Here is a 14,160-nt window from a genome sequence, read left to right on the forward strand (position 1 = left end):
GCTAAATTAGTCTTAGTTACCTGGTTTAATCTGGAATTAGCAAAGACAGATATCCCAGGCTACATTTTAGAGTACAGTCATAGTACAGCAAAATAATAAATAATGAATCAAAAAATTATCCTTTTTTTTGTTTTTGTTTGTTTGTTTTTTAAAAGACACCTTAGTTTGGTCTGAGATGTATTTTCTATTTTTTAATTTATTTTTCCAACTCTCTTGTGCTACTGAAAACCACTAAACTGTTGAATAACCTATAGAGAGAGAGAGAGAGAGAGAGAGAGAGAGAGAGAGAGAGAGAGAGAGAGAGAGTGTGAGAGTGTGTGTAAAGCTCACCCACAGAGAAAACTGATTGGTGTAGGATAGTAGGCAGAACATGGAAGAGACACCAATGAGTATATGCTCTCTGTCACTCTTGCTCCATCTTGTCAGAGACTGTCTACAATCAGAAATTCTCTGGTTCCTGTGTTTTAAAAAAAAGAAGAGAAAAAAGATTGCTTTCATATTGTATATCATTTGCAGCCACCGGGGAGCCTTTCCAATAGAGACAAGATGCCTGCAAAGAAAGAAACCAAGTTAAATAGCATTAATAGTAAAAAGTGTCAATTCTGTTCCCTGAACAAGCGCTAAGTCATTAGTGGTGTTTGGTAATCAGTGTGAAATTTGAGATCCAATGCAGTAGGAATACAATTGAACTAGTTTGAAGCATCCCAAGAGAACTAGTAAAGACACTGACTGCTGCATTCTGGTCCAGACAAAGCTTGTTTACAGACTTATTGGGGCACTCAAACAGCAAGACATTCCAGTGGTCCAGCATGGAGGTAACCAAGCTTTGATTTTCTTTTGAATCCATTTTCTTATTCCAGTACATTTACACCATTTAGCAAATGCCCTTCTACAGAACACGGTACAAATTGCTTTGATTTCTCTATTAATTAATAAATCAACACTGCTTCACTAGGTTGCAAACTTACCATCTGTCTAAAACTCATCTGAAAGGGAACTGTAGCACACAGTTCCATTGAGACATAAAACAGGGAAAGCTGCTAAATCAAAGTGTTTTAGGAAGAGGCAAGTCTTCACCCGTGGTTTGAAAACATTGACATCTAGGGGAAGATCATTCCATCACAGAAGTGTCTTGATGTATCTACTTTGTACCCTTAGGAGGAGGTGGGACCAGTCAGTCAAGCAGTGCTAGATCTCTTGTAGCATGGTGCAGTGCAAGGAGTTATCAGAGCTCTGAGGTAAGAGGGTGCTGGTCCAGTTTTATCTTTGTAGGCAGGCATCAGTTTTTTTTTTTTTAATTGAGAGCAGCTACTGGGCCAGTGGAGGGAGCAATGGGTGTGTGCACATGTTTAAGAACTTAGAGAGCTGCAGTGGTCCAGTCTCAAAATGAAAAGACTTAAGCACCTGACCAGCCTGTGTGGATAGAAGTCAAAGCCTTCTGATGTAGAAAAGATGTCCTAATGTGTCACATAAAATGGTCCCACTAAAATCAACACAAGCTTCAAATGAGAGCCTGATAAAGGAATTGTCCACAGGGAAATTAGTTTTTTGAGCCCACTCATGAACATGATTTAGCTTAAAGTCCATCTAGTGATACCTACAGTACACCATGTTTCAAGCAGCCCTAGCAAACACTTTGCCTTGTCAGTGTTAAGTTACTCAGCATCTATAGGCTAAGGCTTCAACATGGCAGCAGTTCTGGCTTTGATTAAATGTAGCTTTGGCGCATCAGCAAAGTCTAGGAAATCTGAATTTAAAACCTATTTACCCAGAAGTGATATTTACAAAGCATAAAAAAAAATAAAAAAGCCTTGTGAAACCTCCAGATACAAGTGAGACATTAAAATTAAGCCTTGGACCAGTAAACAGTCCAAAAGTAAAAAGTGTAATTGAAGGGTTTTAGGTAGTTTGAGTTGGGGTACAAGTAAAGCCATTGCCAGGTAATCCCAGCCTTCATAAAAGTCTGCTGTGGGAAATAAGTCCTGCATCCACAGTGGCCCTTCTGCATTTGCTTAGACACCCCTGTATCTAGTTTGTGTACAATTAGGTACAGAATCAAAAGTTGCAGATTTCAAAACAAGTGCCACCTTGCCAAAGCAACACAAGATGCTTCGAGTCACCAAGTGCAATACCTCTTTTACAAACATGTAGACTGTTTAGAAAAGGAGTCAAGACAAAATTAAAGCAAAACAACTTTATTTAACAGATTCATCTTACTCTGGTAAAGATCACTTCACCACTAGACACTACTGATGTGCGAGAAGAGCCTTCTTCTGCTGCAGCTTCTCTTCCTGAGGGAGAAGAAAAAGAAATCCATAAACCAGTCATGAGGGGGGGAAAGTAAAAATTATTATTTTTTTTTAATTTAAAAGTTAACGAGTCCACCTACTTCTTCTGGAGCACTGTGGTTCACAAGAGTCCTGTACACTTGGAAGGCAGACAGCTGTACTGCAATGGATGTAAATCTGAAAAGAAAAGACAATGAGCTCGTTCCTGTACAAAAGCATAAAGCAGAAAAAGGAAACGCAAGCCTTTACCGTCTCATGCAGTGGAGCCTTAGCAGTCTCATCCACAAATGTGAACATCTTGAAAACAAAGCGCCTGTAATGGGTAGGGTAGGCAAGTCCAGACGTTTCATTAACTGGTACCAGCTTGGTCAAATAACGGTCATCCGTGTAGGGGCACCTTCAGAATACACCAAGTCATCATTATTTCCTGTCCAGTACAGTCATTAGAATACACAAATTCAAGACAAGAACTTACCCATTCACCAGAAGGTCCCACTGACGAGAGCTGTAGGGGTTCGGGGAAGCAGTGGCCCAACAGCCGTTCAGAACCAGGACAATATTTGGATCCGTTCTCCCCAAGATGTGCACTTCAACGTACACAGGTTCCCTCAGAATTTTGGTCACAGGATAGTCAGCAACACTGTAGTATGAGTTATAGGCCACTTGTTCTGTTGGGGGAAAGTCAGATTTTGTTGACGCCATGAACACTTTAGACTCACACCAGCATCCAGACTGAAGTCTCACCTTCTGCACAGCCCTTTACTGCACAGTGGCTTTTTCCTAGTCTTAGTTCTACTTGAAGTGGTCCAGAAGCAACAAGAGGCATGGGGTCAGCATTAGCCGAAGGTTCAAAAGTCAACGCCGCAAAGCCAACACCTGAATATCTACACTGGAAGTAAAGCCTACAAATAAAAAACAGTCGATCAGTTCAAGTCCTAAAGAAGTCCCCACCACAAGTTTTAGTTGAACCTACTCATAAGTCGTGTCTCTTGTGATGACACCACGGGGTCCAACTCCAACTTCATAGGATGAGAACATCATGTTTTCATAGATCACATAACCAGCTTGAACCTGGACAGAGTGGAGAACAATCTAAGACACAGGAAAGTGACCCGTAAATATTTGTGGCAAGAAACTAGAACATACCATCATGATGGTCCCACAAGCAGTGACAGGAAACTGGTAGACGGCAAAAACTGCATTGGAGTCAACAGGACTGCAGGGTCCAGTGTTTCCTCCCAGCATGCTGATGGAACTGAGGCTTATCCTGGGAAGGGTTGTATCTCTGGCCACCACCAACACAAACTGGCCATCAAGGGTACACTGGACAGTCACTGGAAACACCAAGAGGAGGAAAAAATCAGTTTCTCATTTCTACCCACAATCAAAACTCAGTACTTCAAACATACCAGTTTTTCCATAGTAGCATTGCTGGCCATCAAAACAGCAGTTCAAGGAGTTACACCGAGCAGCCTGTACTCCAGGTTCTCCACAAGGAACCCTTTCGTAATCCTTCACTTGGCATTGCTGAACAAAGCCAGGCATCTGTGGCTGCAAAGTTGGCTTTGGAAGAACTTGAGGATCATGAAACGGCACCTTCACGCCTGGTGGAGCTGCAGGTAAGCTATTCACAAAAGTGACAGCAAGAAGACCGCCGACAAATCCTAAACTTACCCCAGACGCCACTATTTTTCCTAAACTTACCCCAGAAGCCACCATTTTTCCTGAACTACACATACCAGTATACTGACTATTAGCAGCAGTTGCCTTTTATTGTGTCTTTTGTCCTAATTGAATCTGGAATCTCCGCCTACTTAACGAGTCATTAATGATCTTCCAGCTGTGTGTCATCAGTAACCTCATTAACCACCTCCTTCTTGGTTTGTTGGACAGAAACTCTCCTGCGTTAGTGTGGAATTGAAAATTAGCTACTTAATCAACTTTAAGTGGTCAAATAAGTTAACTGGTGGAAACTTGGACAGTTAATTACCATGATAGTTTTACTGAAGCGCAGAAGGCATTAAACTATTTTATTTGCAGCAGTATAATACATACTGTATATTTCCAGATTTATTGTTTCTAATCACAAATGCAATCTTGTAAATGACTTGTGATATTTGCCATGTTACTCTAATTTCTCTCCACTGCCTCACTTTCTCTCCCTATCCCGAGGCATACTGAGGTTGCTCCAGCCCCAGTCATGTGCCACCGCATGAAGATTATTGACCTTTAAAGAAGTAGATGCCGAACTCGCAAACATCCCGAACCATCTAAAGATGTACCAGTGCCAATTAGATCCCACTTCATGTGGAGTTTGGACACTGGATCTCTTTGAGTGTTTAAAGGCTCCGGCATGGAGAAACTGGTGTTGGATCTGTGATGATCACAAATGTTGAGCTATTTTATGAGTTGCTCAGTAGCTCCTAGTTTTATAACCACAATGACTGTAAAAGTCTATAGAAAGATCATCACTCATAATCACACACTCCAGTGCTCATGTTAGTTCTCACTCTCCAGTGTTCTGTATTGTTTGAAGACTATAATCACACTCTTGATGTCACCCAAATGAGGATGGGTTCCCCTTTTGAGTCTGGTTCCTCTCAAGGTTTCTTCCTCATAACATCTAAGGGAGTTTTTCCTTGCCACGGTCTCCACGGCTGCACATCAGGGATAAATACACACCATTCACCTTAACTGTTAAATTCTGTAAAGCTGCTTTGAGACAATGTCTGTTGTGAAAAGTGCAATAGAAAAAAAACTTGACTTGACGGTACGGGATGTTTGTGGCATCTACTTCTTTAAAGGTCCATCCATCCATTTTCTCCCGCTTATCCGTAATTCGGGTCGCGGGGGCAGCAGTCTAAGCAGGCCCCCGCCTTCGACTGCTGCCCAATCCTCACAGCACCGTCCCTTACGGTCCCTCCAGCAGGTGGTCCCTCCAGCCCACGGGAAGGCGGCCCCACGTCACGGACCTTGATATTTCCCTCGTAAGGGACCCCCGGAGCATAGAGGGTTAAGGGCCTTGCTCAAGGGCCCAAGAGTGGCAGCTTGGCGATACCGGGGCTTGAACCCTAGACTTTCCGATCGACAACCCAGCGCCTTAACCGCTGGAGCCACCACTCCCCCTCTTTAAAGGTCCACAATCTTAATAAGGTGGGACATGACTGGGGCTGGAGCAACTTTAGGATGCCTTGGATGGGGCATCCTGGAAATAACACTGGATTGTTGAAAAGTAATTCCTCCATAAAGCTCAAATATCACAAGTCATTCACAAGATTGCATTTGTGATTAAAAACAATAAATCTGGAAATATACAGTATGTATTATACTGCTGCAAATAAAATAGTTTAATGCCTTCTTAGCTTCAATAAAACTATCATGGTAATTAACTGTCCAAGTTTCCACCAGTTAACTTATTTGACCACTTAAAGTTGATTAAGTAGCTAATTTTCAATTCCACACTAACGCAGGAGAGTTTATGTCCAAGAAAACCAAGAAGGAGGTGGTTAATGAGGTTACTGATGACACACAGCTGGAAGATCATTAATGACTCGTTAAGCAGGCAGAGATTCCAGATTCAATTAGGACAAAAGACACAATAAAAGGCAACTGCTGCTAGTAGTCAGTATACTGGTGTGTGTAGTTCAGGAAAAATGGTGGCTTCTGGGGTAAGTTTAGGACTTGTCAGTGTTCTTCTTGCTGTCACTTTTGTGAATAGCTTACCTGCAGCTCCACCAGGCGTGAAGGTGCCGTTTCATGATCCTCAAGTTCTTCCAAAGCCAACTTTGCAGCCACAGATGCCTGGCTTTGTTCAGCAATGCCAAGTGAAGGATTACGAAAGGGTTCCTTGTGGAGAACCTGGAGTACAGGCTGCTCGGTGTAACTCCTTGAACTGCTGTTTTGATGGCCAGCAATGCTACTATGGAAAAACTGGTATGTTTGAAGTACTGAGTTTTGATTGTGGGTAGAAATGAGACTGATTTCTTCTTCTTGGTGTTTCCAGTGACTGTCCAGTGTACCCTTGATGGCCAGTTTGTGTTGGTGGTGGCCAGAGATACAACCCTTCCCAGGATAAGCCTCAGTTCCATCAGCATGCTGGGAGGAAACACTGGACCCTGTAGTCCTGTTGACTCCAATGCAGTTTTTGCCGTCTACCAGTTTCCTGTCACTGCTTGTGGGACCATCATGATGGTATGTTCTAGTTTCTTGCCACAAATATTTACGGGTCACTTTCCTGTGTCTTAGATTGTTCTCCACTCTGTCCAGGTTCAAGCTGGTTATGTGATCTATGAAAACATGATGTTCTCATCCTATGAAGTTGGAGTTGGACCCCGTGGTGTCATCACAAGAGACACGACTTATGAGTAGGTTCAACTAAAACTTGTGGTGGAGACTTCTTCTTTAGGACTTAATGATCTACTGTTTTCTTTTTTTAGGCTTTACTTCCAGTGTAGATATTCAGGTGTTGGCTTTGCGGCGTTGACTTTTGAACCTTCGGCTAATGCTGACCCCATGCCTCTTGTTGCTTCTGGACCACTTCAAGTAGAACTAAGACTAGGAAAAAGCCACTGTGCAGTAAAGGGCTGTGCAGAAGGTGAGACTTCAGTCTGGATGCTGGTGTGAGTCTAAAGTGTTCATGGCGTCAACAAAATCTGACTTTCCCCCAACAGAACAAGTGGCCTATAACTCATACTACAGTGTTGCTGACTATCCTGTGACCAAGATTCTGAGGGAACCTGTGTACGTTGAAGTGCACATCTTGGGGAGAACGGATCCAAATATTGTCCTGGTTCTGAACAGCTGTTGGGCCACTGCTTCCCCGAACCCCTACAGCTCTCGTCAGTGGGACCTTCTGGTGACTGGGTAAGTTCTTGTCTTGAATTTGTGTATTCTAATGACTGTACTGGACAGGAAATAATGATGACTTGGTGTATTCTGAAGGTGCCCCTACACGGATGACCGTTATTTGACCAAGCTGGTACCAGTTAATGAAACGTCTGGACTTGCCTATCCTACCCATTACAGGCGCTTTGTTTTCAAGATGTTCACATTTGTGGATGAGACTGCTAAGGCTCCACTGCATGAGACGGTAAAGGCTTGCGTTTCCTTTTTTTCTACTTTATGCTTTTGTACAGGAATGAGCTCATTGTCTTTTTCTTTTCAGATTTACATCCATTGCAGTACAGCTGTCTGCCTTCCAAGTGCACAGGACTCTTGTGAACCACAGTGCTCCAGAAGAAGTAGGTGGACTCGTTAACTTTTAAATTAAAAAAAAATAATAATTTTTACTTTCCCCCCCTCATGACTGGTTTATGGATTTCTTTTTCTTCTCCCTCAGGAAGAGAAGCTGCAGCAGAAGAAGGCTCTTCTCGCACATCAGTAGTGTCTAGTGGTGAAGTGATCTTTACCAGAGTAAGATGAATCTGTTAAATAAAGTTGTTTTGCTTTAATTTTGTCTTGACTCCTTTTCTAAACAGTCTACATGTTTGTAAAAGAGGTATTGCACTTGGTGACTCGAAGCATCTTGTGTTGCTTTGGCAAGGTGGCACTTGTTTTGAAATCTGCAACTTTTGATTCTGTACCTAATTGTACACAAACTAGATACAGGGGTGTCTAAGCAAATGCAGAAGGGCCACTGTGGATGCAGGACTTATTTCCCACAGCAGACTTTTATGAAGGCTGGGATTACCTGGCAATGGCTTTACTTGTACCCCAACTCAAACTACCTAAAACCCTTCAATTACACTTTTTACTTTTGGACTGTTTACTGGTCCAAGGCTTAATTTTAATGTCTCACTTGTATCTAGAGGTTTCACAAGGCTTTTTTATTTTTTTTTATGCTTTGTAAATATCACTTCTGGGTAAATAGGTTTTAAATTCAGATTTCCTAGACTTTGCTGATGCGCTAAAGCTACATTTGATCAAAGCCAGAACTGCTGCCAGTTCATGATCACAAATGTTGAGCTATTTTGAGTTGCTCAGTAGCTCCTGGTTTTATGACAAAGACTGTTGAAAGATCACACTCCTGTACTCATTAGTTCTCACTCTCCAGTATTCTGTGGTGTTTAAAGACTATAATCACACTCTTGTCAACCAGATAAGGGTCCGGTTCCTCTCAAGGTTTCTTCCTCACATCTAAGGGAGTTCTTCCTTGCCACAGTCCCCATGATGGTCATCAGGGATAAATACACATTGTTCACCTTCACTGTTAAATTCTGTAAAGCTGCTTTGAGACAATGTCTGTTGTGAAAAGTGCAATAGAAATAAACTTGACTTATTTATATAGCCTTTGTTAAAAGGCAGTGTTAGAAATATAAACATTTGAAATGAATGCATTTCTCTTATGAGCTTATCCCTAATGAAGAAGCCAGAACTGAGGGTGTTGAGGAACTCTCTGAGATGATATCAGCATTCACCCTTAAGGGGAACCGGATACCAAAGGAATCTATTTTCATCTAGGACAAACCAGATAGCGGATCTATACGGTAGTATGATATATTCAACACATCGTTCCTTATAGTCTATTAAATGACATTTTTTGAGTGGAGAAGTATTTAGGAGATTTTCCAAACCACTAGCTGAGGTGGATTGGTCAGTAATGTCCGACATTGAATGGACTTACCATTGAAACAATGAAGGGTTTCTGGTTTTGCTCAAGAACCCAACAGCAGTGACAGCTTGGTGGTTTTGGGATATTTTTCCCCTAAATGTAATTGTAAATGTAAAAGTAATTGGTTTAACCCAAGGTATAGTTGATTGGAGGATTGGTTTCATTTTGCTTAAGATGAGGAGCTGCTTTCTTTTATTTCTGCCTCACTGTTTTTCCACCACCTGACTAATCAACATCCTCACAGTGCTGACTAATTAATCTATACACCTGAACACCTGCTTACTTCAGCCATATGTGGTTCTTCCCCTCACATTTAGCACAAATATGGAGACATAATTGTATTTTGAATGTCTTTGGATGCAGTAGCATGAAATATTTATTTTTTTATATTTATAGACTCAAACCTTGACCTTAAAGCATGAAAAAAAGCTTCACAAATCTCCACAAAATCTAGTGAAACATCTTCCCAGAAAAGTGGAACTTATTCTAACAGCAAATGGAGGAATGGGATGTTCAAAATGCACATGAGAATCTAATGCTCAGGGGTCCACAATTTCTTTCCATATTGTTTATTATTAAGATTTACCATTGTTTTTAATGGTTTTCACGATCTTAGTTAACCTCACATTCACATGAGAATGAAACACAGGGATGAGAAGAGAGAGAGCGTTTTCCCAGCAAAAGCTTGTCAGACTTCATCAGCATTATTCAGGATTTTTCATCTTCATACAAAAGGTGAACAATGAAAAGAAGATACAGTAATCCTCCTATCTACAGGAGAAATCTCTCATGTGAAACGAAAGGAGAAGGACAGTGCCCTCCTCATAGGGATTCCAGTTTCTGTCTCTACATCTCTGATTACTGCAAACCAACACGTACAGACGTGGACACGTTTTTTCCAATTTCCTTGGAATAAAATTTTAAATAATTTGAAAACAGACAAAAGTAACTGGAAATATCATTGTTTATTCTATATTTCAATAAAAAAATCGGATTTTTGTGATTCAGAATATTTTAAATACTAAAAAATTTTAATCAGATAGACAAAAATCAGAATCAGAATCGGATCTTTATTGCGAAGTATGTTTGCACTTTTAAGGAATTTGTTTTGGTGACAGAAGCTTCGAATTGTACATTTATTTAAAAAAATTTTTAATGATAAAAAACCCCCATAAAGTAATCAAAATAATAAATTGTTATTGCACGTTTTTAAAAAGATAAATAAATAAATATTGCACAGAAGGTACAGAAGTGGTATTGCACTTATTTTTTATTTTATTGCACAATAGGGAGAGCATTTAAGTGTTCATGAGGAAGATCGCCTGAGGGAAGAAACTTTTCTTGTGCCTGACCGTCCTGGTGCTCGGTGCTCTCTCGTGTCGGCCAGACGGCAAAAGTTCAACGAGCGTATGCAATGCCAACGATACAAATGATGGCACCCACAACATAATATTTTAATGCACAACCTGTAGAGGCGATCGCTCCAAACAAGAGATTTCTGTACCTCTCAATGAGACGTCTGCACCAGTTTACACATAGTCTGGCCACTCTTAATGAGCAAACTGATCCAGCTGTCTAAGCACTGAAGGCTGCTTTGTCCAGACTCCATGTTTCATGTCTTTCCATAGATACTTGGACAGGATTTAGATCAGGGTTTATTGAACTGAATAGTCTGAATTCACGTCACAATAGTCCAATGTTTTGTTCTTAGCCATTCTCAGGTGCTGAATTTTAGCTCTCTGCGTTGGGTCACTATTCTTTTGGAGGCCCCATGAGGTACGACTGAGACAGAGCTGCTCAGAAAAGTCTTGAGATTATATTGTACCCTGCACAGATTCGGGCTCCCAGAACCAGACACAGCAAAACAGCCTCCTTCATTTTGAACATTAGGCATCAGGTTCTTTTCTTTGAAAGCTTTTTTTGTGCATGTGAACGTTTGGGTAAAAAGAAAATTATGTACCAAAAATCTTGTCTCAAATATCTGAATGAAATTCTCCCGGAAGCACTGTGGCTTATCAATACACATTTCATCAAGTTGTAAAGAATTTTTTTTTTTTATGTTTAACATCACTATAATCCAATGATTTAACAAGGGTAACAATACATTCGTTCAAATCTATACGTTTGTGTGTTTGTGTAATTGTCATTGTATGTTTCATAATTGTATAATTGTATGTTTTATTATTCCAGGAGGCAGGTTGGAAATTGGAAATAACCCCAGACAAACCCGTCTCCTGAAGCTAGTGAACGTCTTGGGGTTTTTAAATCAAGTTGTATGTGAGTTGTATGAGAGCGTACAGGAATCTGACAGCTCTCTACTTTAATTCTCTAAAAGCAGCTTTGACCGAAAAGCCTCGTCTTTTCTCTTATGAAAGGTCTATGCTTGGCTTCATCGATTGCACACTATTTTTTTTCTTGGGTTTCTGCTATAAAGAACCAGAAAGAAGGATCAATCTTGTTTTTCCCAGAATTCCATATCGGGGGAGGGGAAGGGGTGTCTGACTTTTATGCTTGCATTGGACATGATTTAATAAATCTAATTTATAATAAATAACCAGGGGCCTTTCTGATTAAATTCAGTGGGGTGGAATAAGGGAAATCACTCACACTCTCTCTGCATGGTATTGTTCCTACACAAGCTGAGATCCTAAAAGAACATTTAAAAAAAATATCTGATTTAATGCTTAGCTATGATGTGTGAAGGTGGCGAAGACTTGATTAGAATAAGCTTCTTGAAAGTGATTTGACATCATCAGGACCTTATTTTGGGTAACTATATTTCATAGGATATCATATTGTAACATTGCACAAATTACAACATAAGCGTTTAATCCGATTTACAGTGCCCATGTTATAGGTGACTATAGATAAAATAAAATCTAGACAAAATAAAACTAGATAAAATAAAAAAAAATGCTAAATGCAATTTTCTGAAACATTTGACTGAATCCACACAGTTAGAATTGTTTTATATCTTGTTTTGTTTTTGGTGTTTTTGGAACCATGTGTGATGCAACACAAATTGACTTGTATATTAAAGAAGAAGACGTCTAAATGATTGTGAAAGTGTGTAGCTTCAGAGGAAATAAAAAGCTCACTGCTGGACTTCAGGTTCGAATCTCATCCTCGTTTCTTGTCTATTGCCTGGATTTTTATGTATTTATTATTATTATTTTTTTTACAGCAGCCCTATTTCCACTGGCGCGATAGGAATCCAGAGATGTATGTCAGAGGCATATGAACTGCACTGGAGTAGAAGGCAAATTGGTGGCAGACTTTACAGCTACCAGGAAATGTGTTTCACGCTATTATACTGATGCTGCATTGCCATATGATAGAGATGTGATTTCTGGGTGAATACAAGATGAATACACATAGTAGGCATCAGAGGAGGAGGAGGCTGTAATTTGGTATTTTTTTTAATTTCTGTGTTTTATGATCATCATCTCTAAATATGTTCACCAGTAAGGCCATTTTGCTAAAATTACCGAGCAAAGCATCGTAATTAAGGGCTCATGTGCTCCATCAAAAACCAAATGGAAAGAAAAAAATTGTTTAACCGTATTAAAGTTACAATTCCTTAAATATTTTGGCTACTTAACGAAGATAATCAGATCGCCCTTTACACGACGTAGCACGAAAAGAGTTCTGTTTATGATCCTTAATGATTATACTATTATCGTTAGCTAATTAAACAGTATTTGCTATGTCAGATGAGGTAAAATATCACAATTTATTGTATAGACAATGTTTCTACCTATAGGATTTATAATATTCATTAAAAAGTATAGAACTATTTTTTTATATATAATGTTTTATCCAGTCTTGTATCAGCCAAGTTTAAACTAAACTCCTAAAACCTTAAGCCATACTATTCGTTATGAATGTTGTTATATTTTTACTCAACATCTTTACATGAGGCAATTCTTTTGCTGTGAGAGTAACAAAAGTGATGATTTAAACATAAATTATCCATAAACTACCATTATGTAGCTACGTTAAGCTTTTAACTTGATGTACATATTAATGGATTGATTACATCTACTGTATATATCTCCCAAAGATGAAAATTGTTTGTTGAACATCCCCCTCTCCTGTTCTAATAAGTTCTATTCTTCTCTTCTCTGAAATCTTTCCGCTAAATTGGGCTTAGTGCTGCAACTGCCATGAAACATGCCATGTTTTACACTTTAGTCTCCACCAGTGAGCAATTTATTACCTCAACAATGATGGAACTATAACGAATGGACATTCGGTGTTGATGATGAGGATGGATTCCTTGTTTAGACCGGTTCCTCATAAGGTTTCTTCCTCATTTTATCTCCAGGAGTATTTCCTTGCCATTGTTGACAATTAAATCAGACACTGGTGTTGAAGAAGGTGAGAAGTTTCCAGGTCCAGTGTATTGAGTTCTTAGGGAAACTGCATTACCTCAGTGTACAAAGACGTTCTATACAATTGTGATTCAGATTTTGGTGAAGAATCATGTATGGGTCTGATGGAACATTTGTGTGTGTAATTCATTCTGGGCATGTATTAGCACAATTAGAGTTTGTTAGCGCTGATTAGTATGTTTTTTGACTATTTAATGAGAAGACATGAACATGCTGACGTTATTGTATGCCTGCTAGGTGGCCCTGGTGTTTTCAACTCGAAATCTGATTGGGTAAAACAACAGTTTTATTCTGATGTATTTAAAGCTACAAGCATCTGCACTGTCGATTCTGAAGGTCTCAAGGCAGATTTCTTTCAACCTGACAAATACATGATGGCTGAAATATGACTGGATAGAAACTCTAACATAAACATATTATACTGAACGCAGCGCAAGCAAGAGAACAGCTATGAATAAAGAGAAAAAACAACTCAAAATAATTTTATATATATTCATGAAAAAAAATAATTACATATTGCAGAGTAAGTCAGGGAAGGCCTTAGATTAGAGCATTGGATTAGCATAAATGTTTACTAGCATGCTAATAATAGGTGATTTTTTTTTATATTTTGTCATCAAAGAGGCAATCAGTAAAACAGAAATTCAACTGAATCTCATTTTTTATAACCTTTTCAATTGTATTGGCCCATTTGTTTGACATCAATTGATATGATTACATACACTAGGAATAGAAAAACAAAAGAAATTGAAATAATAGCAAAAGCCCTGAGGTAAATGCGTACAAGGTCACATGACTACGTAGCTACAGGCTATATTTTCATGATGATTAGTGTTTAAAGTGGGAAAGATTATAACGTACAGCTTTT

At 39.4% G+C, this 14,160-nt stretch overlaps 2 protein-coding genes across 3 annotated transcripts; one reads left to right on the forward strand and one right to left on the reverse strand.

Moving 5' to 3' along the window:
• Window positions 1-2,179: 2,179 nt before the first annotated feature.
• LOC310729634 (zona pellucida sperm-binding protein 4-like) lies at window positions 2,180-4,044 on the reverse strand. Its single transcript, XM_083548056.1, has 8 exons — window positions 3,698-4,044; window positions 3,435-3,622; window positions 3,262-3,359; window positions 3,033-3,190; window positions 2,764-2,956; window positions 2,538-2,685; window positions 2,390-2,465; window positions 2,180-2,291 (listed from the first exon to the last, which is right to left on the reverse strand). The coding sequence occupies exons 1-8, from the start codon at window positions 4,023-4,025 to the stop codon at window positions 2,209-2,211; spliced, it is 1,272 nt and encodes a 423-aa protein (XP_083404182.1). The 5' UTR covers window positions 4,026-4,044; the 3' UTR covers window positions 2,180-2,208.
• A 1,871-nt stretch (window positions 4,045-5,915) lies between these two features.
• On the forward strand, window positions 5,916-11,237 carry LOC310729631 (zona pellucida sperm-binding protein 4-like). 2 transcript variants are annotated; one of them, XM_083548052.1, is made up of 8 exons: window positions 5,916-6,221; window positions 6,292-6,479; window positions 6,555-6,652; window positions 6,725-6,882; window positions 6,959-7,151; window positions 7,230-7,377; window positions 7,453-7,528; window positions 11,089-11,237. In XM_083548052.1, the coding sequence occupies exons 1-8, from the start codon at window positions 5,942-5,944 to the stop codon at window positions 11,220-11,222; spliced, it is 1,275 nt and encodes a 424-aa protein (XP_083404178.1). In that variant the 5' UTR covers window positions 5,916-5,941; the 3' UTR covers window positions 11,223-11,237. The 2 variants fall into 2 exon arrangements, with proteins under 2 accessions (XP_083404178.1, XP_083404179.1); XM_083548053.1 differs by lacking the exon at window positions 11,089-11,237 and adding an exon at window positions 7,627-7,738 and having other exon boundaries at window positions 5,917-6,221.
• Window positions 11,238-14,160: the final 2,923 nt, after the last annotated feature.

The sequence above is a fragment of the Silurus aristotelis genome (assembly GCF_946808225.1).
Source record: "Silurus aristotelis genome assembly, chromosome: 8".
NCBI classification, from domain to species: Eukaryota; Metazoa; Chordata; class Actinopteri; order Siluriformes; family Siluridae; genus Silurus; species Silurus aristotelis.

Coding starts and splice junctions, on each gene's coding strand:
- LOC310729634 (XM_083548056.1), bottom strand. CDS start 4,025: ATGTGTAGTTCAGGAAAAATGGTGGCTTCTGGGGTAAGTTTAGGAAAA. Junction 3,191..3,261: donor ACAAGAGACACGACTTATGA/GTAGGTTCAACT, acceptor TTTTATTTGTAG/GCTTTACTTCCAGTGTAGAT. Junction 2,957..3,032: donor AGTAAAGGGCTGTGCAGAAG/GTGAGACTTCAG, acceptor TTCCCCCAACAG/AACAAGTGGCCTATAACTCA.
- LOC310729631 (XM_083548052.1), top strand. CDS start 5,942: ATGGTGGCTTCTGGGGTAAGTTTAGGACTTGTCAGTGTTCTTCTTGCT. Junction 6,883..6,958: donor AGTAAAGGGCTGTGCAGAAG/GTGAGACTTCAG, acceptor TTCCCCCAACAG/AACAAGTGGCCTATAACTCA. Junction 7,378..7,452: donor AGGCTCCACTGCATGAGACG/GTAAAGGCTTGC, acceptor TTTTCTTTTCAG/ATTTACATCCATTGCAGTAC.